Source organism: Saccopteryx leptura, chromosome 1 (genome assembly GCF_036850995.1).
Source record: "Saccopteryx leptura isolate mSacLep1 chromosome 1, mSacLep1_pri_phased_curated, whole genome shotgun sequence".
NCBI classification, from domain to species: domain Eukaryota; kingdom Metazoa; phylum Chordata; class Mammalia; order Chiroptera; family Emballonuridae; genus Saccopteryx; species Saccopteryx leptura.
In genome coordinates this window covers 129,816,492-129,844,416 of record NC_089503.1, presented here as the reverse complement: position 1 = coordinate 129,844,416, position 27,925 = coordinate 129,816,492, and the positions used below count along the sequence as shown (strand labels likewise).

At 37.8% G+C, this 27,925-nt stretch overlaps 1 protein-coding gene across 5 annotated transcripts in view; it reads left to right on the top strand.

Annotated features, from left to right (window-relative positions):
• ADAMTS16 (ADAM metallopeptidase with thrombospondin type 1 motif 16) overlaps nt 1-27,925 on the top strand; it is a 160,950-nt gene that overhangs the window by 10,496 nt on the left and 122,529 nt on the right. For all 5 annotated transcript variants that reach the window (XM_066360797.1, XM_066360795.1, XM_066360800.1 and 2 more), the window contains exon 3: nt 907-1,232. In XM_066360797.1, coding sequence (XP_066216894.1) covers nt 907-1,232 — 326 coding nt within the window. The remainder of the gene's footprint in view (nt 1-906; nt 1,233-27,925) is intronic.

The window sequence follows — 27,925 nt, the reverse complement described above, 5'->3', positions numbered from 1 at the left end:
AAGGAAGAAAGAAACAGAGAGGAAAGAGAGGGGAAAGGGTGAAGAAGCAGATGGGCACTTTTCCTGTGTGTCCTGACCGGGAATCCAACCCAGGACTTCCACACGCCGGGCCAATGCTCTACTGCTAAGCCAACCCGCCAAGGCCTTTCTTGACTTTTTAAAAAGAAATCATGTATTTTAATGCATTGTAGGCTGGCATACTATAAAGTAGAGTAGGTATGTGTCTTTGAAAGGCCCTGGAATGTGAAATACCATCAAGAGCTAAGAACCCAGGCCAATTGGAGGGTCAACAGTGGTTTTCATTGGGAGCATGAACATTTCCAAATGCTAACATCTAGGAAATCTAGAATGTGTGTGCATTCCACCTTTTCTTCTGCTATAGTCAATGATTTAATGACCAAATATCAAAAAAGTAAGCAGCAAAGAATGCCAATCATATTTGTATTTTTAACTGTTTTCTGAAAAATTGTCTGCATTTAAGTTAAAATTTCTTAGCATGATGAAGATGTTTGTAATAGAGAAAAATATGACTAAAGCAATGTTTACAACTATACAAATGACTCTAATGTAAAACGCTGAAGCATAAGCATAAAAGTTTATTTTTTTATTTTATTTGGTCTGTCATCTGTTTCTCCTTTGAAGTTTTATCGAATTTGTTGAATTGGTTATAACTCATTATAGGAACAGGACTGACTTCGCTTTTAAAGGCCACTATTCAAAATCTTTCCTCCTGTCTCTGATTTTGTGCATTGTACTGTTTGGATTTGCAGATAGGTTGACATTGAGAATTCCTCTATCATTGTTTCCTGAGTGAAAGTGTCATCTAGTAAGAAATTATATTTGAAATTATTGTATTCTTTTTAGAATTCTGAAATGACTCAGTCACAACCCCTCTTATATTTTCAGAATATGACCTGGTATCTCCCTATGAGGTTGATCACAGTGGCAACTACGTGTCCCACGAAATCACACACCCTCAGAGGAGAAAAAGGGCACTGGCCCAGCCCGGATTGGATTCTCTTTACCTTCGGCTGAAAGGCTTCAAGCATGACTTCCACATGGAGCTGAAGACTTCCAGCAAACTAGTGGCTCCTGGATTCATCGTGCAGACATTGGGAAAGGGAGGCATCAAATCAGTACATGCTTTCCCACAAGACGAGTTCTGTTTTTATCAAGGCTCCTTACGATCCCACCAAAATTCCTCAGTGGCTCTTTCAACCTGCGAAGGTTTGGTGAGTACAGCTCTGGCTACTTGTAATAAGATGGTGGAGACAGTGATATGTGAAAGAGGAAAAATGGCCAATTTCCCCTGAAATATTTTAGTCTGATCCTCTATTATTGCAGTGCAGACTTCTTTATCTTAAAAGCAGGAGAAAATTGCCAAGTAATTGGTCTAAAATATGCTGTGCTGCCTTCTTTGTCTCATTTAAAAATAGCATGCATGTCCAGCCTTTTTTTTGCCTTTGTTTTTCAAAAGTAACTGTGGAAAACCCCGGCAGCTTGAAAACTGTTTCTAAGAATTTATGGCCACCTTTGAAGGTATTGACTTCTTAGAGGATGGCTGTACCCTAACTATTAGTCCTTTACTAGCACTGGAGAAGTGTTCTCATATTGAATAGAATGCAATACTCAGCTGATTGGCCATGGTAATTATTTGATTAGATGCTTGAAAACACTTCATTTTTGTCATTCTGATAAGGATAATGTGCTTGCTAATTAGGTGTTCATTCCAGATGGGTTGATGAATTCATGGCAGGGCATTCATGCTGGTCTCATTGAACTGATGATTATATTGGTATATCCCCCATTTTATTTTATTTTGTTTTGTTTTTAAGTGAGAGTACAGAAAATACAGAGACAGACTCCCTCATGTACCCCAACTAGGGGGATTCACCAAGCAACCCCCATCTGGGGCCAATGCTCTGCTCATCTGGGGTCATGCCCACAACCGAGCTATTTTTAGCATTTGAGGTGGAGGCTGGAGGGAGCCATCCTCTGTGCCCAAGGCCAATGTGCTTAAATCAGTTTAGCCATGGCTATGGTAGAGAAAAAGAGAGAGAGAGAGAATGGGTAGGAGAAGGGTGGAGAAGCCAATGATTGCCTCTCCAGTGTGTCCTGACCAGGAATTGAACTCAGGAGTTCCACATGCTGGGTTGCTGCTCTACCACTGAGACAACCAGCCATTTTCCTAATATCAGGTTGAGACATTAAATATCATTTAGACACTTCATGTGGCCCCCTTTGCTGAGACCCCTTCAGTGAGGGGCTTCTGGTCAACTTGAAAAGATAATGTATCCCTCAGTCTGACCTAAGCTGAAATCTTTTTACTTTTTTAAGTGAGAAGAAAAGAGATAGAGACAGACTCCTCCTACATGTACCCCAACTGGAATCCACCTGACAACTCTCATCATCTAGGGCCGATACTCAAATCAAACAAACTATCCTTAGCACCTAAGGCCAATGCTAGAACCAATCAAGCCACTGGCTGTAGGAAGGGAAGAAAGAAGGAGGAGAGGGAGAAGAAGAGAATCAGATGGTCACTTTTCATGTGTGCCCTGACTGGGGATTGAACTTAGGATATCTGCTCCCTGGGCTGACATTCTATCCACTGAGCCAAGTGGCCAGGGCCAGCTAAAATCTTAATGGCTGTCTTTTACTTTTAAAAAAATATTTTTATATTTGCAGGAAAGAAAAGCTTATTAGATTCTTGAGAACAAATTAATCTGTTACACATAATCATAACGTAAACTAAGTGAAATAAACCTGTCAGAGAAAGACAAATACCATAGGATCTCACTTAAATGTGGATTCTAATAAACAAAATAAAAACAAAGGCACGGACACATGGAACAGACTGACAGCTGTCACGGGGGAAAGGAGGAAGGAACTGGATAAAAGAAAGTGAAAGGATTAGCCAAAAAGCATACATATATTACACAGAGACACAGACAACAGAGTGACCGTAGCCAGAGGGAAAGGCGGGTGGAGGCTAGGTGGTGGTGGGCAAAAGGGGTGGGGTGGGGATGGAGACTTTGCTTGAGGTGGAGGGTGCACAAGGAGGTGTACAAATGGTGTTATATTCAGTTGTATATTTGAAACCTGTATAGCTTTGCAAACCAGTGCCATCTCAATAAATTTGATTAATAAAGAGAAAGAGAGAAAGAGAGAGAGAGAGAGAGAGAGAGAGAGAGAGATCATTTAGATAGCAGAGTAAAAATGTGTGGTCCAAACACTTCAAGGTCTTGACTGTGTTAAAGGTTTGGCAAGCAGGTTTTTGAACATTTATTGCTCTCTACAAAGTGCTTTAAGTCTGCCATAAATTCCTTTCCCTTTTTTGAAAAGGTGAAATCACACCCTACATATCAAAAGGATTTTGTGTATGTGTATGTGAATGGTGGGTGCTAAAGGAGCATTCACAACCAACTTCTTAAAATACTATCTGCAAATGCTAAATCCTGTTAAAAATGTATAAAAAAAATACTAACTAGCATCTGCTTTTTAGGGGAATTTGGTATGTGTTGGTTTCACGTCTGCTTTCATTTGTAAATGGCTTTTGGTTTGAGAATGGATACAAACAGGAGTTGCCAAAGATAGGGTGGTGGTTATTTGGCAAACTTGTTAAGCATGAAGATAGTATGGCTGATTTCTTCAATGGTTTTCCAAGAAAAATAGATCTTCCTTAATTACAGGGCTAAACTCTTCACATAAAGCACTGAAGGAAGATAGGTCTTCCTGGCTTTCTTCAACAAAGTTTCAGACCAGAAATGGAAGCCATCTGTGTGGCCGGGAGATGTGCCATACCCTTCAGAGCTCAGTATACTTGGATTCATTTGTGGAGATTGGGAGAGGTACTTCCCATTAACCCAGCAGGGGTGCAGTCTCTGTGAGCCAAGGCTCTCCCCAGACCGCTGAGCCATGCCTGGAGTCTGTTCGATGAATAGCATTTGCTGGCAGCTGCTTGAGATTTCTGGCTTTCTTTGAACTCAATGAGACTTAACAGCTAAAGTTGTAAATGGCAACTACATGAAAGATAAAAAAGTGAAAAAGAACAGGAAAAAAAAAAGTCTCCTCTGGATAGTAAACACTGGAATTTAATATTTTGGTCACCAGAATAGAAATCCATATGCTTTCATCATTAATCTTCCAAATACATTAATTCCAACTTTGCTGACACTTTGTCTGTGGATGTTCATTACAAACATGACCTCAATTAGACTTATGAGTGTGAGGTTCAGGGTATTTTGCCATATGATGAGACAAATCAAAAACATTTTAAGGAAGGAAAAAGGAGTATAAAGAAGTCCTCTCTCTTTAGCCAGATAATAAAGAATGTTGAATGGGAATGTCCCTCATGTGGCTGCCAAGTCTGTTATTTCCTTCCTGATTGATGGTTACCCCAGCCCTCATCTTCCAAATCTGTTAACATACAGAGAAACTCAGCATGTCTTTTAGTTTGATGATGGTCCTTTTTTGTTATTGTTGTTCTGGTTATTTCGGATTATAAGATCTCAGTTAAACTTTTTCACTTTTATTTATTTATTTAATAAAGATTCTAGTTGATCTGATGGAGTTAGAAGTCACTAGAATTCTCTTTTATCTGCTCTGTTGTAACTCACACACCTTTGCACAGATCCTAGTGGAGAGCACTTTGCAAACAAGATTCCTGGTGATGGGAAAGTGGTTTACAATTGTAAGACATTGCAATTTCCAAACTGAAAAATAATTCTTCTCCTGGTTCTCATATCTTGAGTTTGGGAACATTTACTATAGTCCTCTAATGGTTTATTTGAGGAACACTTTGGAATACATTTGACTATTATAAGTAATGCTGCCATGGACATTTGTGTACAAGTTTTTTGTGCAGATATATGTTTCATTTCTCTTGGGTTTATAACTAGGGAGTATAATTATTGGGTCATATGGAAATTCTATGTTTAACATTTTAAGGAACTTCCAAACTGTTATCCACAGTAGGTCTACCCTTTTGCATCCTGCCAACAATATATAAGGGCTCTAATTTCTCCACAGTTTGGCAACCCTTATTGTCCATCTTTTTTTTTTTTTTATAATTGCGGTCCTTGTGAATATGAAGTGATATCTCATTGTGGATTTGATTTACTGGACAAAGAATATTAGTTGACAGTTAATTGTTTTTGTTATTGTGGTTTTTTCCCCAGCACTTTGAATATGTCATCTCATTGCCTTCTGGATCCCATTGTTTTTTTATTAGCAGTCAGCTGTTTATCTCACCGTAGTTTATTAGACAAAGGCGTTGTTTTACTATTGCTGGTTTCAAGATTTTGTCTTTGTATCTCATCATTTTTACTATGATAAGTATTGGTGTGGGTATCTGTGTTTTTTCTTTGGAATTCCCATTATGCATATGTTGTGTGCTAATGGTTCCCACATTTCTCTGAGGCTCCATTTATTTTACTTCATTATTTTTTCTCTGTGGTCTTGAAATTACACAACTGTCAAAAATTTATTTTCGGGTTGCCTCCTTCTTGTTTGGCAGTTCAAATATACTGCTAAATATCTGTAGTAAAATTTTCAGTTTGGGTATTATATTAAAAACTATGGTTTTAATTCATTATCCATAGTTTCCTTTGCTTTAAAAAAAAATTTTATTGATTGATTGATTTTAGACAGAGAGAGAGAGAATCACAAATTTGTTGTTTCCCTTATTTATGCATTCATTGGTTGATTCTTGTATGTGCCCTGACTGGGGATTGAACTCACAACCCTGGCATATCAGGATGATGCTTCAAACAAATGAGCTACTTGACCAGGGCATTCTTTTTTTAAACATATTTATAATAGTTATTTTAATGTCTTTCTCTACCAAATGTAATAACTAGGTCCCTTCAAAGGAAGTTTCTGTTGGCTCTTTCTTTTCATGGGTATAAGTCACATGTTTGCTTTGTGTGTCTTATAATTTTTTTCCCTGAAAACTGAAATTTATAGATAATGTATTGTAGTGACTCCAGATATTGACCACCTTTTGCCACTCCAGAACTTGTTAATGTTTTTTTTTTCTTTTATTTTTCTTTTTTTTAGTGAAAGAGACAGAGAAAGAGACAGAGAGAGGGACACAGATAGGGACAGACAGCCAGGAAGGGAGAGAGATGATTGTTGCTGCTCCTTAGTTGTTCATTGATTGCGTTCTCATGTGCCTTGATTGGAGGGATCCAGCAGAGCGAGTGAACCTTTGCTCAAGCCAGCAACCTTGGGCTCAAGCCAGTGACCTTGGATTCATGTTATGATCCCATGCTCAAGCTAGTGAGCCCATGCTCAAGCCAAATAAGCTCGTGCTCAAGCCAGTGATCTTGGGCTTTTGGACCTGGGTCCTCCACATCCCAGTCTGACACTCTATTCACTGTGCCACCGCCTGGTCAGGCACTGGTTTGTTTTTTTTTTTTTCTTTTTAATTGTTGATTTGGTGATTTGGCAGGATAAATCTTTCTGAAAGCTTATGCCAGACTGCCTCTATAGGTATTACACTCAGCTGTTAGCCTACACTAACTACTAGCTGACCGCTCGCTCTCTTTCTCTCTCTCTCTCTCTCATTTTTTTTATAACACTCTGTGGTATTAATTGTTCCACAATTTGACTTAAGAAGAACTCCTTTAGGAGATTAAGGTGCTAGGTGCTGCCTCTTTTTGAGACACTGATACCACAGGAAATCTTTGATGTCTTTTTCCCTGAGTCTCTGCTAAAGTTCTAGTCCATGTCTTCTTTTGCTTATTTTTATGTGTATCACGGGGCTACCAGCCTTTTCTTAATTGCTTGCAACCAACAGCTCCATGATTTTTAGTTTTCTTTTGTTTTGTTGTTGTTGTTTAATTCAGTTTTACAATATTAGGCTACCAAGATATTGCCCATATTCTCTGGAAAATGTTATTTTTATTCTTGACACAGTGAAATTGGTGAATTAAACAAACACAGACTCTCATTTTTTCAATAAGAAACATATTACCACAAGCCTAATGTAGTTTTAGGAATTTGGCTATAAACAAGACTCTTTAAAATTATAATTTCTTGCGAATTTTTAGTTTAGGTTTTTTTCCTTTAGGTTTGAATTTTTGAGCTCTTAGAATATCTGTAAAGTGCCTGGACATTATGCTTTTAGATATTCATTAGTTTTTGGTGAATAGACTAATTTAAAACTCAAAGTATTTCAAATCCATGGCTACTATGCTTATAAATACTAGGCCCTGGCCAGTTGGCTCAGTGGTAGAGCGTCGGCCTGGAGTGCGGAGGTCCCGGGTTCGATTTCCGGCCAGGGCACACAGGAGAAGCGCCCATCTGCTTCTCCACCGCTCCCCCTCTCCGTCCTCTCTGTCTCTCTCTTCCCCTCCCATACGGAGGTTCCATTGGAGCAAAGATGGCTCGGGCGCTGGGGATGGCTCCTTGGCCTCTGCCCCAGGCGCTAGAGTGGCTCTGGCCGTGACAGAGCGACGCCCCAGAGGGGCAGAACATCGCCCCCTGGTGGGCAGAGCATCGCCCCCTGGTGGGCAGAGCATCGCCCCCTGTTGGGCGTGCCGGGTGGATCCTGGTGGGGCACGTGCAGGAGTCTGACTGTCTCTCCCCGTTTCCAGCTTCAGAAAAATAATAATAATAATAATAATAATAATAATACTAAAATGTCCTTTGAGTCCAACTGAATAAGTGAATAAGCAAATAGTGTTTGATAAACAGGTAGAATTTAGAGAGGCAATGTACTTTTCCTAATGGGTATCTTTTTCTAATTGTGTTCACAAATATTCATAACCTTTCATATTTCAGTGACCACATGAGAATTATTTAATGGATAGTAGACACTGCCTTGGCTTTGAAGATTTCCTTACTAAAAGGGTTAGAAAATGCCTTTTCCCCCCAAATTCCTGTTTTAGTGGCTCTTACCCACAATGGCCTTCTGGGAATGGCAGCCACTGGACACTTGTGGCTACTAATCACTTGAAATGTGGTTTGTGATAATGAGGTACCCTAGAAGTATAAAAATGTAAAATATCCCATTAGTTATTTTTGTATTGATTGCATGTTAAAATAACATTTTGGATATATTGAGTCAACTAACATTATTATAATTATATATTTTCACCCTTACTTTTTATTTTTCTAAGTGACTGAAAATTAAATCACATATATGGTTTGCATTCAATTTCTTTATTTAAACTTGAATTTATTGTGACAGTTAATAAAGTTATATAGGTTTCAAATGTACTATTCTTTTTTTTTTTTTGCAATTTTCTGAAGCTGGAACAGGGAGAGACAGTCAGACAGACTCCCTGCATGCGCCCGACCGGGATCCACCCGGCACGCCCACCAGGGGGCGACGCTCTGCCCACCAGGGGGCGATGCTCTGCCCATCCTGGGTGTCGCCATGTTGCGACCAGAGCCACTCTAGCGCCTGGGGCAGAGGCCACAGAGCCATCTCCAGCGCCCGGGCCATCTTTGCTCCAATGGAGCCTTGGCTGCGGGAGGGGAAGAGAGAGACAGAGAGGAAGGCGCGGCGGAGGGGTGGAGAAGCAAATGGGCGCTTCTCCTGTGTGCCCTGGCTGGGAATCGAACCCGGGTCCTCCGCACGCTAGGCCGACGCTCTACCGCTGAGCCAACCAGCCAGGGCCTCAAATGTACTATTCTATAATACATCACCTGTATATTGGGTGCATTTACCACGCAAAGTCAGATCTCCTTCCATCAGCATTTATCTCCCCTTTACCTTTTTCTACTTCCACTCACCCACCCCTTTCCCTCTGGCAGTCACCATTCTGTTTTCTGTATCTGATTTTTTTTTTTTTGCTTAATCTCGTCACATTTTTCACCGAGGCCCCCAAACCTGCTACCTCTGACATCTGTCAGTCTGTTTTCTGTATCTATGAATCTGTTTCTATTTTTTTCTGTTAGTTTATTATATTCCACATATAAGTGAAGTTACATCTCTGACTGTCTTATTTCACTTAGCAAAGCACTTTCCAGGTCCATCTGTGCTGTTGCAAAAGGTAAGATGTCTTTGTCTTATTTCTTTTTTTTTAATGGTTGAGTAGTATTACATTGTGTAAATGTCTGAGAGCTTCTTAACCACTCATCTATTGATGGGCACTTGGGCTGCTTCCGAATCGCCACTATTGTAAACAACATTGCAGTTACATAAGGGTGTATATCTTCTTTCAAATTAGTTTTTCAGGTTTCTTCAGATATATTCCCAGAAGTGGAATCACTGGGTCATAAGGCAATTTCATTTTTAATCTTTTGAGGAAACTCCATACTGTTTCCATAGTGGTTGCACCAATTTGCGTTCTCATAAACAGTGCAAAAGGGTTACCTTTTCTTTATTTCCTCACTAGCACTTGTTTTTTGATTTATTTATAATAGCCCTTCTGATAGGTCTGAGGTGAGATTTCATCGTGGCTTTAGTTTTTATTTCTCTGATAATTAGTGGTATTGAGCATGTTTTCATATGCCTATTGGCCATCCATCTGTATGTCTTCCTTGGAGAAATATCTATTCAGGACATTTGCCCACTATTTAATTAAATGTTTGGGGCATTTTTTGGTGTTGAATTGTATCAGTTCTTTATATATATGGAATATTAATCCCTTATCATATGGATCATTGGTGGATGTGTTCTCAGTGGGTTGTCTTTTCATTTTGTTGCTGGTTTTCTTTGCTGTGAAAAAACTTTTTAGTTTCATATAATCCCATTTGTTTTTCTTTTGTTTTCTTTGCCTGAGGAGATATATCAGAAAAAAAAATTGCTACATGAAGTGTTTGAGGTTTTCCTGCCTATGTTTTCTCCTAGAATTTTTATGGTTGTAAAACTTACATTTAAGTCTTTTTATCTATTTTGTATTTATTCTTGTGTATGGTGTGAGAAACTGGTCTAGTTTCATTTTATGCATGTATCTGTCTAGTTACTTCAACACCATTTATTGAATAAATTATTTTTACCCCATTGTATGATCTTGCTTTTTGTCAAATATTAATTGATCATAAAGGCATAGGTTTATTTCTGTGTTCTCTTTTCTGTTCCTTTGAGCTATATAACTGTTTTATGCCATAACATCCTGTTTTGATTACTGTGGCTTTATAGTATAATTTGATATCAGGTAGAGTGATTCCTCCAACTTTGTTCTTCTTTCTCAAGATTGCTATAGCTACTCATGGTTTTTTTTTTATATTCCATATAAATTTTTAGGATATTTTTTCTAGTTCTGTGAAATATACCATTGGTAACTTGGTAACAATTGTTTTCAATCTATAGATTGCTTTGGGTAATGTGGACATTTTAATGATGTTAATTCTTCCTATCCATGAACATGGTATATGCTTCCACTTATTTGTATCTTCCTCAGTTTTTTTCTTCAGTATCTTATAATTTTCTGAGTAGCTTTTTTTCCTTCTTGGTTAAATGTATTCCTAGTTACCTTATTTCTGTTGTTGTTGCAATTGCAAATGGGATTGGTTTCTTAGTTTCCCTTTCTGATAGTTCATTATTGGTTTATAAAAATGTCACTGATTTTGGAATATTAATTTTTTATCCTGCTACTTTACTGAATTTATTAGTTCTGATAGTTTTTGGTGGAGTCTTTAAAGTTTTCTATATATAGTATCATGTCATCTGAAAGTAATGACAGTTTTACTTCTTTCTTTCCAATTTGGATGCCTTTTATTTCTTCTTATTTTCTGATTGCTATGGCAAGGACTTTCAGTACTATGTTGAATAAGAGTGGTAAAGCCTGACCAGGCAGTGGCACAGTGGATAGTGTCAGACTGGGATGCAAAGGACTCAGGTTCGAGACCCTGAGGTCTCCAGCTTGAGCATGGGCTCATCTGCTTTGAGCAAAGCTCACCGGCTTGGACCCAAGGTTGCTGGCTTGAGCAAGGGGTTACTGGGCCTGCTGAAGGCCCACAGTCAAGGCACATATGAGAAAGCATCAATGAACAACTAAGGTGTCACAACAAAAAATTGATGATTGATGCTTCTCATCTCTCTCTGTTCTTGTCTGTCTGTCCCTATGCATCCCTCTCTCTGACTCTCTCTCTCTGTATCTGAAAAAAAAAATGGTAAAAGCAAACATGCCTGTCTTGTTCCTGATCTTAAGGGAATTTTTTTTAGTTTTTGCCCCTTAAGTATGATGTTGGCTAAGGGTTTGCTATATATGGCCTTTATTATGTTGAGGTATGTCCCCTCTGTTCCCACTTTGTTGATAGTTTTTTTTATCATACATAGATGGTAAATTTTATCAAATGTTTTCCTGAATCTATTGATATGATCATGTGATTTTTATCCTTTATTTTGTTCATGTGATGGATCACACTTATTGATTTGTGAATATTGTACCATTCTTGTGTCCCTGGAAGAAATCCTGCTTTCTCATGGTGTATGATATTTTTTATGTATTGCTGGATCTGGTTTGCTGATATTTTGTTGAGGATTTCAGCATCTATTTTCATCATGAATATTGTCATATCATTTTCTTCATCATAGTATCTTTACCTAATTTTGGAATTAAGACAATTCAGGACTCATAAAGTGAGCTTGGGAGTCTTCCCTCCTTTTAAACTTTTTGAAATAGTTTTATAAGGATAGGTGTTCTTCTGTTAATGTTTGGTAAAATTTGCCTGTGAGACCTTTTGGTCCTGTACTTTTGTTTGCTGGAAGTTTTTGATAACTGCTTCTATTTCATCAGTTGCTGTTGCTTTATTCAGGTTTTCTGATTCTTCCTAATTTAGTTTTGGAAGATTGTATGTTTCTGTGAATTTATCCATTTCATCTAGATTGTCCAATTTGTTGGCATATAGTTGTTCACAATATTTTTACAATCCTGTGTATATCTGTGGTCTGAGTTGTTACTCTTATTTCTGAGAGTTCATGGTTCTTCTCTTTTTTTTCTTGATGTATTTTAAAGGCTTAACCAGCTTGTTTATCTTTTTGAAGAACCAGTTATTGGCTTCATTAATCTTTTTTATTTATAGTTTGTTTGTTTCTATGTCATTCATTTTCACTTTATTTTTTATATTTTTCCTCCTTCTACTTATTCTGGGCTTTGTTTGTTTTTCTTTTTCTATTTCCTATAGGTGTAACTTTAGCTAGTTTATTTTAGATTTTTCTTGAAACTTGAGGTAGACCTGTAATGCTATGAATTTCCCTCTTAGGTCTGCTTTCACTGTGTCTCATAAATTTGGGGTTGTTGTATGTTTATTTGCATTTGTCTCAAGGTAATTTTTTATTTCTGTCTAATCTCATTGTTTAGTAACATATTATTTATCCTCCACATGTTTTTGTGTTTTTTAGTTTTTTTATTGTAATTGATTTCTAGGTTTATACCATTATAGTCAGAGAGGATGCTTGATACGATTTCAATCTTATTGAATTTATTAAAACTTGTTTTGTGTCCTAACATGTGGTCTATCCTAGAGAATGTTTCATCTGCTGCAAAAGAATGTATATTCTGCTGCTTTAGGATGAAATACTTTGTGAATTTCAGTTAAATCCATCTGGTCCCTGCCCTGATCAGGTAGCTCCGTTGGTTAAAGCATCATCCCAAAATTCAGAGGTTGCTGGTCAATCTCAGATCAGAGCACATATAGGAACAGATTGATGTTTCTGTCTCTCCACCTCTCCCTTCTTCTCTCTCTAAAATCAATAAAATAAACACTTAATTCTTTTAAATTAAAAATAAATTATAAAATAATAAACAAACAAGTAAATTCATCTGGTCCAGTGTGTTGTTTAGGTCACTATAGCCCTGTTGATTTTTTTTTTTTTTTTTGGTCTGGAAGATCTATCCATTGATATTAATGGTGTGCTAAAATCCCCTACCATGACTATGTTACTGTTGATCTCTTCTTTTATTCCACCAATATTTTCTTCATATATTTAGATGCTCTTGTGTTGGGTGCATATATGTTTGCAAGTATTATATACTCGTGTTGGATAGATTCCTTTACTACTATGTAGTGACTTTCTTTATCTCTTGTCATGACCTTTGTTTTGAAGCCAGTTTTGTCTGATATAAGTATTGCTACCCCAGCTTTTCTGTTATGTTGTTTCCATTTGCATTGAATATCTTTTTCCATCCCTGCACTTTCTATCTTTGTATATCTTTGGTTCTGAGGTGCATCTCTGGTAGACAGCATATGTATATGGATCATATTTTCTTACCCATTCAGCTACCCAATGTCTTTTGATTTGATCATTTAATCCACTTACATTTATAATTATTATTGATAGGTACTTATTCATTGCAATTTTATTCTTTATATCTATGTTCCTGTATAAATTTACGTTAATCTTTCTTCTTCTTTAAGGAGATCCTTTCCCTTTTCCTGCAGCTCTTTATTTCTTCTTCCATTTTAAATGATGATCTTGCTGGATAGAGTATAGAGTAGTCTTGGTTGTAGATACTTGCTTTTCATCACTTTGAATATTTCATGCTAATCTTCTCTGGCCTGAAGTGTTTTTGTTGAGAAATCAGCTAACAGCTTTATAGGAGCTCTTAATGCTCTTATGATTCTCTCTTGGTCTTTAACCTTTTGCATTTTAATTATGATGTGTCTTGGTGTGGCCTCTTGGGTTCATCTTGTATGGGACTCGCTGTTCTTCCTGGGCTTGTGTATCTTTTTTCTTCACCAAGATAGGAAAATTTTCAGCCATTATTTCTTCAAAGAGGTTTTCTCTTTCTTGATCACTCTCCCTCTCTCTTCTCTTTCTGGTACTTCAATGATGCAGGTATTGTTATGCTTGATGTTGTCCCAGAGTTCCCTTAGACTTTCCTCATTTTTTTCAAACTATCTTTTTTTTTTTGCTCTGTTTGGGTGTTTTCTGTTATTTTGTTCTCTAAATCACTGATTTAGTCATCTGTTTAATCTAACCTGCTGTTGATTCCTTCTAGAGTATTCTTTATTTTAGATGTTGTATTCACTTACAACTCTTTCTTCCTTATGGTTTTATGTCATATTTAATGCTTACTATCTCTTTATTTAAGTTCTCACTGAGATAATTTATTCTTTCCCTAAGGCCCTTGCACATCCCTATATCCATTATTTTAAACTCTGCATCTGGTATCTTGGTTGCTTCCATTACATTTAATACTTTTTCTAGGGATTTCTCTTATTCTTTCATTTGGGACATGTTTATTTGACTTCCCATTTTTGTTTGCCTTCTTGTGTGTATTAGGTTGACCTGCTATGACTCTCAAACTTGTTATGATTGCTTTATTATGATGTAGGTATCTTGAGGGGCCCAGTGGTTCAATCTTCCAGATCACCAGAGCTAGGTGGTCTAGGAACATCTCTTGTGTGGGTTATGTGTACTCTACTATTGTAGTTGAGTCTCAAATGCTGTTGGCCCATTCACAGGTAGAATGAATCATCCTACTGTTTAAATGTAAGGATAATCCACTATGATGTGTGAGTCACTGTGCAGAGGTTGTGGGTGCTTCTGCTAGGCCTGGATGTCCATTTGAGGAGCCAAGCTGTGTACAAGGGTCAGCTTCCTCCAGCTCTAAGCTTGGGGTTGGTCAATAAAAGGTTCAAGGCACCCTGAGTTCCTAATTCACCTGTTAGTTACTTTGTTAACCTCTGAGGTTGCCTGGACTTCTAAAGCCTTCAGAAAAAAAGATTGTAGAGTGGATCTTGAATGGCCATAACCCACAGACCCTTCCAGAACATGTGAGCCTACTGGGGCTAGACAACCAGGTCTAGAGGACCAAGATGGTGGGTCTCCTCTTGGGGATAGTGTGGTCAGGCAATTAATAGGGAGAAAGTGACCCCTACTTTATAGCCATACCACTCAGTCTTTACCAGAATTTCCAACCCCATCTCCTCCACAAGGAGTGCACTGCAGGTTCAGGTTGGATGCAGCCATCTAGCCCCATTTCAGGAGCAAGCACAACAAGGCAGAGCGACTAAAATTCAAAAAAGCAGGTCAAAAATCTCCCATTGTGATTGGGGGTGGCCCAGCCTATAAGGGGGGTGAGAATGCTCCCTTCCCACCCTGCTATAGCCACACAACCCAGTAGCCATATGAGTCTTGGACGAGCCTCTGAGGGAGATATGCTCCAAAGGCCTCAGCTCTAAGCAGTGCTCCTTTTTGCCCCAAGGAACTGAGCTGAGCAAGGTGGGAGTCGTTGAGACTGGGAAGACAGATCAAAAGCATTTCTCATTTCAGGTGGCACTGGCTGGGTTGCAGTGGCTAGCCTATTGAGGGGGCAAGAACATCCCTTGTGCAGCAACAGCTCCATGGTTTTAAACAATTCCCTTAGTCTTGAATATTCACACATTCTATTCCAAATAAAGTCAGCCACTTTAGGGAGGCTCTTTGTTCTTACAGTTTGCCTCTTCTCCTGGGCAAAATGTGAAATGGTACTGCGCTGCATGTCCCACAGTAACACTCCTATTCTAAGTGGGGCTCTGGGTGGGGATGGTATCAACCTATCTTCTCTGTTTTTACTGTCTGGACTGAAACTTCTACCTTACAAGAGAACTGGGGTGAGGATGTTCTGGGTTCTGTTTTTCTTGGTTTTCTGAGTCTAAAATACAGTTTTCACTCTATAAGTAGAGACTGCTTGGGAGAAAGAAAATTGGTTCTCATGGTCACGCTTGCCTGAAATAAAGCTTCTGAAATACAGTACTGAGAAAATGAGAATGCTGGTGGCTTTTTCCTCTGGACATAAAAATATATGGAGAAGTAGCTCTTGTCTCCTTAATGGCATATACCTGGAATAAAGCTCTGTCACACTGAGCAGGGAACAGGGTGAGTATATGACAAGAATGTGGCTTGAATGTTAGCAAATTTAGTCATTCTTTCTCAAATTACTATATCAAATTCAAGAAACTGTTTTTCCACTCTTTATGTCTTTAGAACAATTCACCAAGACTTTAAATGTGTGTGTGTGTGTGTGTGTGTGTGTGTGTGTGTGTGTTGTGTATGTATGGTATGTATGTATAATATTTACCAGTTAAATTGTTGTTTCAGTTAAATGGAAAGACTGTCTACTCTCGCACTGCTATTCTGTTAGTCTCTTCTAGGTGCTATTACTAACACATTTTAGAGATAATTTTACCCAAACCATTTTATCATCCCCATTTTACAGATAATTTCCAAGATAATTCTAAAAGTGGGATTTGGACCTAGGCAGCCTGACTTAAGAATTAACACCAAAATCACTATTTTGCTTCCCTCCATCATGAGACCATTACTGCCTAATAGGGACCTGCAAGATCATTTACATGACTTTCCATTGCATCACCATTAATGCTCTGTCAAGTGTAATGACTTTCTCACCTGGTTTATACCTTAATGCCACTTTCTTGGGCATTAGCCTTTTCTGAGCTTAGTGCCCCCATTTGTACTATATCACAGATTTCTTTAAAATACATGGATTTATTCCATAATTATCTGCTTATACATTTGTTTTTGATACAAGGCTGTGAGCTCTTCAAGATACCTTATTTTATTCATCTTTGTATTCCCAAGTTTCTGTAAATGCTAACCAAAATTATTTTTATCTTATAATGAATGATTGATCTCAAAATTTGCAAACAAAAATACTCTATCTTCTCAACTTCTATTTGAGGTATGAATAAATATTACATTAATATTATAATCCTGTTATCTGATACCTTTCCATGAGTAATGCAAAAACCTCTAAATTTTCTTTTGAAATACATAGTTTATTTAGAAATGGTTTAATTGCTAGAGTTCTGACAAAGATTTTTTAAAACTCTCATTAGTTGATATTTCTAAACAAAGTTTCTATAGATATATTTTGTTACATGTTACAGGATTAGATTTTTTAAAGAATTTTATTCAAGTTCTGCTTAGATAACACTTTAACAATAATAATAGTAATAATAATAATATCAAGTCCTTGGTACAAAATCTGAATGAACTTTAGCTCCTCTTGCATAAAACATAAAGTCTGTTACAGTATTAATGCATAGAATGCATATCACTTCTAATATGTGAGTATTCATGTTTTTAACAATGTTGGAAAACTTGTAAATGCCACAGTTCTCAGGTCTCTTTAAGAATTTCCTCACTTATTTGGAGACTTACTCTGGACCCTGGTTTAAATTATACAAGGTTTTATTTCCAGCCACAAACTCCAGGGATTCTCTGGAAACTTTAGTCATTGAGAGTTTCTCTAAGCACCCAATAAATCCTAGAAAACCATCTGAAATATTGCCAAAATTTCAACTGATGTTGAAAAATGTTCATGAACTAGGAAAATAAAATAAGAATAGAAAGGAAGTATCAATATGGAGATTGTCAGAAGAGATATAATATGAGTTTTAAAAGAAAAGTGTCACTATCTGAAAAGGCTAGTGATGGTATACCCAATTGAAAATATGTCAGTCTTGGCAGGCATATAGGAGAGTTGTAGAAAAAGTAAGGTTTTTTAGATAAAGTATGACCAAAATTTGTGGTTATTAGAAAATTTTTAAAAGTGGGTGTAGAGATTTGACTGAAAATACTTGATAATTACGTATATTTCTACTAATTAAGAATATAATAAAAAGTTTGAAATTGATAGTAATTAATGTATTAATCACTAGAAACAGATCAAAGTAACATTTATAAGATAATCTTTTATACCAGAAAGGACTACATATTTTCCGGCTAGCTTACCATTAGTCGTAAACAAAAATTAAATGATTAGAGAAAATTAATTTTAAAACTTATGGTTTTGTTCCACTTTCCCTATTTTTCAGATGACGAACTTAAGATACAATGAGGTAGACTAATTTGGCCAATATTAGAAAGCCAGATGGAAATTAGACTTGTCTTTTTATTTCTTTTATTTTTTTTATTATTCAGTGAGAGGAGGGGAGGCAGAGACAGCTCCTTAATGTGCTCAAGAGCCACCCAGAAAGCCCAATAAGGAGCAATGCTTTGCCTATATGGGGCATTGCTTTGTTGCTCAACAACCAAGCTCTTCTTAGCACCTGATGCAGAGGCTGTGGAACCATCCTCAGCACCTGGGACCAACTCACTCCAATTGAGCCATAGCTGCAAGAGGGGAAGAGAGAGAGAGAGAGAGAGAGAGAGAGAGAAAGAGAGAGAGAGAAAGAGAGAGAGAGAGAAGCAAGAGGAGAAAGGGTGGAGAAGCAGATGAGCACTTCTCCTGTGTGCCTTGATGAGGGATTGAACCTGGGACATCCACATGCCAGGCCGATGCTCTGCCACTGATCCAACTGACCACGGCCTCAGAAATTAGACATGTCTAAGAAACACATCTTCAAATTCTCTGTCCAGTGATTCACTGAAATGCAATAGATTCTATTTCTTATTCATTATAGGGACTAGCCAGTTGGGGAAGTTTAAATGTTGGAATATGTGGTCAGAGATTTAAAAAATAAAACAAGAGCTACATGGTTTGGAGATTTGGGCCAGCGGGAAGGGGACAGACTGGTTAGTGGTGGTGCTTCTTGTATCCCTCTCACCACCAAGGACAGCCCTCATCTCCTCCCACACCATGGTCATTAGAATGCTTTGCTGTAAGGATCATTGGAATGGTGCCCCACAAACAGTATGACCAGTATTTCCTTCCTGGCCAAGATCAGCCCCTAAAAGTGAAACCAATCCCCTTGAAGGAGCAGGAATGTGATCCCTGTAGACATTCCCGCTGGAGGACGATCCAAGTCTGGGATTCTCAGAAGGACAAGGATACCTGAAACATACACACTTTTTAGAGAGTGACTAAGAGAATATGCAGCCCAGAGAGATTAAAAGAGGAGGCTAAATGAAACCAGCTTCTTTAAAGTAGGATCCTGCTTGCCTGGCATTCAACCTGAAAAGGCTGATTGGATCTGCTTAACACATATGTAATTTTTCTTTTCTTCTTAAATGTCACTTTCACTATAAGGACTTCCCTAGCAGCCCATCTAAAATTTCTTATTCTTTGTCTGCCACACTTGCTTCTTATTGTTTTCCCTGCTTATTTTTCTACTTATCTTTTATCATTATCTGTTTCAATCATTGTTCAGGAACCTGAAAGCACACAAATTAATTGAAAAGAGATAATTAATTCTATGTATAAGGTAGATATTAAAGAACTAAAAAATTAAAAAGAGCCCTGGCCAGTTGGCTCAGTGGTAGAGCGTCAGCCTGGCGTGCAGAAGTCCCGGGTTCGATTCCCGGCCAGGGCACACAGGAGAAGCACCCATCTGCTTCTCCACCCCTCCCCCTCTCCTTCCTCTCTGTCTCTCTCTTCCCCTCCCGCAGCGAGGCTCCATTGGAGCAAAGATGGCCCGGGCGCTGGGGATGGCTCCTTGGCCTCTGCCCCAGGTGCTAGAGTGGCTCTGGTCGCAACAGACCGACGCCCCGGAGGGGCAGAGCATCGCTTCCTGGCGGGCAGAGCCTGCCCCTGGTGGGCGTGCCAGGTGGATCCCGGTGGGGCACATGCGGGAGTCTGACTGTCTCTCCCAGTTTCCAGCTTCAGAAAAAAAAAAAAAATTAAAAGGAGAATGCTATCATATCACAAGTTAGCAAATGCAGAAAGCACCTACTGACCTTAGGCTTGAGGGAACTGGGGAAAAATGTTGGTATTATTAAAATTTACATGCTTGGAGCTAGATTCAAACTTCTGAGTAGGAGGAGCTGGCCAACTGGTACTAGGACGCCAAGGGGTCCTGCTGGGTTTTCAAGTAAACTGTAAACTGAAATAAGCTGGTGTTTCTGCAACAAACTGCCATTGTCAAGGAGAAGCAAGGCAGACAGAAAGGAGAAGGTAGACAGGATGTTCATAGAAAGCAGGTAAGAAAGTTTTAGGGAGAAGACAGGAAGTCTATAGCAAGCAGACAGGAAATTCACAAAGGGCAGACAGGAAGTCCAGAGGAGACCAAAGGCAGACAGGAAGTCTATATGAGGCTAACAGGAAGTCCAAAGCAATCACACAGGAAGAGTATAGGGTGCCAAGAGGAAGTTCACAGGGAACTGACAGAAAGTCTATAAAGAACTGACAAAGTAAACAGGGAGCAGAAAGAAAGTTCACAACCAACAGCAGAGAAGAAGTCTTTGGGAAGCAAATATACTGCTTACAAAAATTAGAGGATATTTCAAAATGAATATGATGCAATAAAATATCTCCTAATTTTTGTGAGTAGGAAGTTCATAGAGAGCTGGAGGGAAGAGCCTGCTATTCCACCTTCCTCAATGGTCTGGTCCTTCATTGTGTGGAATATTGACAAAAGTGAACAAAGAGGAGGTGGCAGAGCAGAAATGGGATTTGTAGTTTCAACTTCAATATCACAAAGCAGAGTTTAAAAAGGCAGTTTGGAGTTAAGAGTGATTATTTAATATTAAACTAGCTACATACTAAATATCACAATTATGTCAGGAATTTCTATTTGACATTTTCTGGCTTTATCCTTAGCACTTTCAATTGTGCCTGGCACAAAGTAAAACCCTCAATAAGATTTCTTGAATAAATGAATGATTTTTTAAACAGAGTAACAAGAATTCTGGTGCTTTACAAAAATTATTTGCAGGCTTTGGCCAATTGGCTCAGTGGTACAGTGTTGGCCTGGTGTGTGGAAGTCCCAGGTTCAATTCCTGGTCAGGGCACACAGGAGAAGCAACCATCTGCTTCTCCACCCCTCCCCCTCCTCTTCCCCTTTCTCTCTCTCTCTCCTCCTCTCCTGCAGCCATGGCTCGATGGTTTGAGCAAAGTTGGCCCTAGGTGCTGAGGCTGGCTCCATGGCTTCACCCCAAGTGTTAAAATAGCTCCATTGCTGAGCAATATAGCAGTGGCCCCAGATGGGCAGAGCAATGCCTGGTAGAGGGCTTGCAGGGTGAATCCTGGTCAGGGCACATGCAGGAGTCTATCTCTCTGCCTCCTCACCTCTCTCTTAATATATATAATATATATCATATATATTATTTGCACAGCACTGGTCTGGAGGGGGGAGGAAAGAAAGGAAACCAAAAAACTAACGTAGTAAGGATATCCAACTTTAGGGTAAGGATTAGACTTCAAGGACTAGAAAATACCAGGCTTTTTCCTGTGTGAGGATGGAGCTCTCAGATCCAATGCAAGCAAATATTCCTCCTCTGAGAGGGCTACAGTTGTCATTTGTTTACCAACCTGATTAAAGTTAAATCTCCCACCAGTTGACCTGGAGGGAGAAGAAGAAACATTTCCTCAGTATACTTGGAATTTGTAGTTTATGACTTATTGTACAGGATTGGCACTCAGAAGTTTGTGTGGGCTAGTATGTGCTTGTGTTTTCAGTGCCTGTGAGTTTGGTTACTCTCTGACTCCTGAAGGAGAAATGAGGTTATCATCATCTGTAGGCCTAAGGCCAGATTCTGTACCAAAGTGAATTTATACATGCAGTGGGGTCCTGTCCTTGCTCATTTTGGACAACAGCCATTCTGAGTAATCTCACTCTTACTGCCAGGGTCCCAGAGCCTCTAACTGGAACCAGCAGCCTCTAGTTGCCTTCATTCTTCTGTTGATAGTCCAGTAGTCAGCCACTCTAGGTATGTGTCATTTTTACTGCTTTAGGACCCTTTGTCTATTAACAATATTTGTCATTTATTGCACATATTTTTCACTACATTTAAAAATATTTTTTTTAGAAAAGCGTCATGTGTTTTAAGGACATTAAATTCATTAAATCTGGTATTTTAAATTAGTGATAAATATTAGTGCTAACTTTGTACTTTTTTTTCTATAATTCCTGTGAAATAATGGAGAAACTAAATAAAATACCTCATCTGAAAAATTGCAATCTAAAGATAGATAGGCAGGATTCTTATTTTTTCGGTGTAGTTAGTTGACAGTAAATGGATGTAGCCAATATGGCATTCACTGTCAATATATAAAAAAGTTACCAGTTTTGAAAAAAAAATTGAACTAAACTAAGACAAAACTAAAAAATATATCCACTTACCAGACTTACAGTAATGCTAAAAAGGTTGGTTGCCTTTAATTTACAAATTGTACTGACATCATAGAAAATTTCAAGAAACAATGTTATGATATATTCAATTATTCCAGTTTTTTGTAACTGAATAATTAAATCTGTACTCTGTTAAGACATTAGACATTTGGAGCAAAACATGATGCAAAATGTATTTTAAGCAATTGGTGATTTCTTTCAGTATAAAAGGTCTGCTAAAAATGTTTGCCCTGGTGAGTTTAGGATCATTTCATTCCATAATAATGTAAATTTTTATGTGAGTGCATTGTATCATTTTCTTTTAGGTGAAAAGGTAGGGGCTCTCCCTTAAATATGGTAAGCCCACATTTAATCCACAGTTGTTGGTAACATTATTTTTTAAAGATTCTCAGTTTTGATTGGGCTTGCAAAAATAGCCCCGGCCTCCATATATGATAGTTCAGGTTGGGCTTTGGGAATGTGGGCAGACTTTGAGAAGGATGAGTTCACATACTGTCCCATGAAAGACAACCTGTCCACATTCTTACCCTTCTACTTCCCTTCTGTGGGCTGCCTCAGTGAGGTTGAAAAGCAGAGCTCTGATCTTGTAATTATTCTTCTCAGTATGCTCCCATTGTACTCTGAGTAAACCTTATATCCTCATGATTGACTATGCCTTGGGGATCTGCTCTTAACTGCAATTCCAGCCTTATTAGAATATGCCTAATAAGAATATGCCTAGTAAGGCATATTCTATAGACTGAAGCAGCACCAATTTATTTCTTTCAAAAAAGGCTTAGCTCCTCACCCTCTCTGGACCTTAATAAATGCTGTTCCCTCTGTCTGGAGCAGAATTCCCATCCCTCCTCCACTGGTTTAATGTCACTTATTCTTTAGGTCTCAATTGGAAAGTTACTCCTGAAAGTCATACTCTTCTGATGCTCCAAGCCAGGGAAGGTTCCCCTTATAATACAATCATAACTCATCTGGTTTTTCTCTTTGAAAGGAATTATTAAATTTTAATTATTATTTTGGTTACTAGATCAGTATTTATCCCTCCCTCATAATATACAGTGAACATCCTAAGGGCAGCACTATAACTGTCATGATCCCTTCAGAACCACCAGCACATAGCAATATTTCTTGACCATAGAAGTAACTGGATGGATGGGGTGAGGGAAGAGTGGGTACACAGATGGATGAATGAATAAATAGATGGATGGATTGATGAAAGGTTGTAATTTCAGATACTAGTTTCTTCAATGCTAGAGAGACTCCCTGTATTCAGACAGAGGGTTCAATGATTGTAAATAGCCATGTCTAGAAATGGCACTAAGTTGAGTTTAAAAAGCATGCATTTTTTAGACAGCCACCACACAGATTCAAACCTGTCTACTGACACCCAGGAAGCATACCTCCACAGCCCAAGGGCTGTTCTCATGGACATGATCTCAGGAAAGGCCATCTGCAAGTGAATGCTTTTCCAGTCATAACCATAGAAGTAATTTTTCTAATGGCAGGTAAAATCTCAACAAATTCTAAATAACAACCATTCAATGACAGAATATGATGCAATTTATATAAGAAACTAATGGGCATTTGTCCATTTCTTAGCCTTTTACACCTTGTGTGTGAGCACAGAGATATTGCGATTACCATGTCTCCATTTCTTGGATATATGTGTTTTTTAATTACCAAGCTTATGACAAGGGTGGATTGGCTATTGCACATTTAAGTTTCTGGGAAATGGTATTCTTACCACCCTGAATCCTTCACAAAATGTGATGAAGCAAACTTCTTATATGCTAACTTTCAGAGATAAAAAGAAATGTGTATTATAAAATAATGCATATCTACTTTATTTAATTAAGACAAATATGTATTAAGCAATTGTTTCTCAAAATCCAGAACCAAACTAGTCAACAAGCATTTTGGAGCACTTGTGATTTGAGTTATCCTAAAAAAAACAAATGAACAGAAATACATGAATTCTTTTCATGCAAAGAAAGATATCTAGACAGATATTCAAACAAGAAAGAGAATAAAATGACTTTATATAAGCAAATGGGAACTATAATGAACAAAATTGCATTTGGAGTCAGATGAATCTTATTCAAATCAAATTTCTCTCAGTAACCAAGTGGCTTACCACAGTGCATTTCATTTTTCTTACTTTATAAATAACACTGGCCTCATGCGGTTGCATGAAGATTAAGTGAGACTATACCCATATAAAAGAAAGCCCTTAGCACAGGGCTAGGTGCATACTAAGAGCTGAGCGAGTATTTGTTCTCTTCCTCTTACTACCCCCATTACTAAACTATGTACCAGTAATTTGGATAAAAATCTAATTAGAAAATAACTGCATGTTGTAATGCAAGCAAGTTCAAGTAAAGTTAAAGAACTGAGAGGTGGAGTTACACTGACCTTCAGAGAAGCCTCACAGATGAGGTGGGGATAGGATTAGAACATATTTCAGTCCCACTAAAAACTTTTAGGTGATTTATTGAAAGCACTTTAGGATAATAAAAAGGCATATCATTTGTGCAGGCAATCTAAAATGCAAGAGTGCTGTTTACGTAATTCTTAAAACTGTTGCTTGTGCCCACATATTAGCTAGAAAGTTGTCTATTTCCAACACCTGGGAGATTACTCTGAGTTTAGTAAGCTATCATAACTGAGGGAAGTGCCCAGAACAGCTGACATTTGACTTTGTATTCCCCTTGCAGCAGCCTAAGGAGCTATAAACCTTGTTTTATGTGCAGGGATTATCTCTAACTGATGCTTGGGAGTTCTGACTATTCCCTTTGCAGGTCATCATTAGGTAATAAAGCAAGAAGTGATGGATTGCAGAATAATAAGCCAAAAGAGAAGCTAGAATGTTTTATATTACAGTTCTGTTTCTGGTTGAGATGTACAAGTATGTGTAGAAGACTTGGGAGGCTAAATATTAGATGTTGCAGTATGTAACGGCTGTGCCATGTAAGCATACCATATGTAGAAGCGTCATTATGTGTTCCTTAAGAAGGCCAATAATATAAGGCAGCCTTTTCTTCATCATTCATTATCATTACTATGATTTTCTAATATTGCTTTGATGTATAATGTAATTGTATGTTTAGTACTGGAAAACTTTTTCGATCTAATAGCAATTATAACTCCTACCTCTACCTCAAATAATCCAGTAAGTTGTCTATTAGTAGTTGTATATGGGTTTATGCATTTAAATAAAATTAAATTTACTAATCCCTAATACTTTCAAGTTTGCCATTATTAACCCTCTGAAAATAAATAGCAATACATGTGTCATATCCTCTTCTACTAGAAGGACTAGAACCACTTGGTTTATAAATTTTTTAGAAGAAAAACATGCCCACATATTTGAAGTGAGAATGAGTCTAAAGTCTCAAAATGACTGTAACCCAGATTATGAGCAGTGCAAGAATTTTATGGGAAACAACAGTGTTTTCTGCATTTGGGTCCCAAATACTATGTGCTCCTGGGATGCTTGTGTCCCTATTAGTATAAGAGGACATACAGTATTTAAAATGATTTGTGCACTTATGTCTTAAAAATGTGGAATAAATTGGTGATATTTGACAGTCTCACAGATTGAAATTTAAATGAAAAATTGTCTTAAAAGCCCATCACTTAAAATTAGATTGTTGAATAGCAGTTCTCAGTTACATACATACCCATAAGTTGCACATTTTTTGTATATGTATACTATAATAAAAGTATTATGTACACTATAATCAGGCATTAACATCCATTCTAGCCAATATCCTTACCCAACTATGAAGGCCAAGTATATTAATTACATTTTGACATTGTATCATGTTCCATTGTATTGTTTGCAAGTTAATCCTCTCTTTTGGCAATTATTCACAGTTTAGATTTCACCCTCACTTCATGCAGTTTAAAATGGATTCGATTTGGAGACTTCCAAGATGTCATTTTTGTTTGATCTTAGTTTCAAAATCAACCCTAACCCAACCAACTTCTCCTTTCTCTGATTTCAGCCCTTTCATCTACCCTTGGTCAAAGGTGTGGTCGGCTCAGGCTCTGACATGCAGTGCAGTGGTTATGACACAACTGTTGTAGATATAATGCACGTGTATGTGAAGTTGTAGAGTACATAAGCATAACAGATAACATATTCTTATATTTGGCTGAACATAGAGACAAAGATGCGTGAGAAGAGTTAGTTGCTATTGACAAAATTTTTATTTTGATATTGTATAAAGAATGTCTTTCATGATAAGCTAACTTTCCAAATTCCTACAGTGTTTTGATTCACTTTCCATTCAAATGTTCTTTCCACTATTTTATGTTAATAATCTTTCACAGCACACATTTATAGCTCTTACCTAGAAGGGTAGCCTGTGGTTATAATTTTCTGTCAAAAGAGAAGTAAATGTATCCTTAGACCTTGGTGTGCTTCAGTTATGGTGGTTCTTTAGAAATGGTGGTTTTTCTATTCATTGTGACCAGACAATGAGGGGAACTATGATGGTTTCATGCAAAGGTTGTTTATCTCCATTTCCTCCTCCATTAAACTACCCATCTCTTTTCTCCAACTCCTCTACCAGAGAGCTTTGGGGAAAATTCTTAAGCTAAAATTGTTCTAATGCTTTGTGTTACCTAAATAACAGTGTGTCATTATTTTGATAAAAGCCTAGTTGCAACCTATACCATGTTTAGTTGTTACAAAATAAATATGCGGTAAATTCTGATTCTTCATCAAAGGATCAGGTATGTTGAAGTGTGTGTCAGTGATGCAATTTGAATAGTTTCAAATAAAATGTGAAAATACATCCATTATAAATAAAGATGAACATTAATATTAAAATGATCACTTACTGTATGCCAGACTGAGTATTTTGCAAGCAGATTAATTATAGCAGTGCTATTACATTTCATTCTATTAGCAATACACAAAGAGATTCTGTCCTCATTTTTTTTTAAAAAAAAAGGAATCTAAGGATCAGAGAGATTATGTAGCTTACCCAAAGCTGTCATCTAACAAGGGACAGAGCCCAGATTCCAAGACACATCTACTGGATCTCAGAACAAATGATGAGCTTCCTACCCAGCCCCCATGTCCTCTCCCAGGAACAACCTCCATCGGTATCCTTGGAGTGTTATTAATCGGTTGGACAACACTGGATCTTGTTGAGAAAAGAAAAACTTAGCTGTACCAAGCCGGTGCTTTTAATCACTTTGATGCCTGCACGGGGTGCAACTGTGTGATAATTTTGTACCGCCATACTCAGAAAGCTAGGATTCCTTCAGAAAATTTGGGGATGAGGGCTTTTATAGCTCAGTGTTTATAGTTGTGGTGGTTATCAGCTCACATGATTATATAATTTAGTGATAAAATACCAGAAGGAGAGACAGACAAAATACCAGATGGAGAACATATGTTTAAAGCATTTTTTAAATCCAAAACTAACAAGAAAGGCCACGGAAATTTCCCATTAAAATAGTGGCTGATCCCTCTAATTCAGCCCAATTTTCAGTAAGCAGGCACTGTTCCTTTCTTATGGACATGACAACAATATTTATGACTGCATTATTCCCTTCCATATGACTGCGTCCAAAATGAACATGAGAATTGGCAGAAAGGTGACTTCAGAGAGCATGGTGATCTTAGCCATGATGAACTGACCAAGAGAAATGAATGTCTCGCTTAGAAATAACTAATAAAAATGGTTTTAAGACACTCTCTGTTTTATTTCTTTAGTGAAGAAAATAAGTAACTTGTTAGGAATCATTATTGCCAATGAAACACAACACACACATGCATACATACCAGAAGCTTTTCGATCTACCAGGGGTGGGGTGACCTGAACATGAATAACTCCGCTGGCCTGAGAGCTGCCCTATAAATTCCAAGTCTTTGATCTGACCAGAGACACAGAGTTGTTATATGTTGATCATTTGCTGTGCTTTAAGCTCTTACATGTATTTTACTGATGATATTTAGCAATATCTTACACTCTGTAGAACTGACATGTGGACTGTGAAT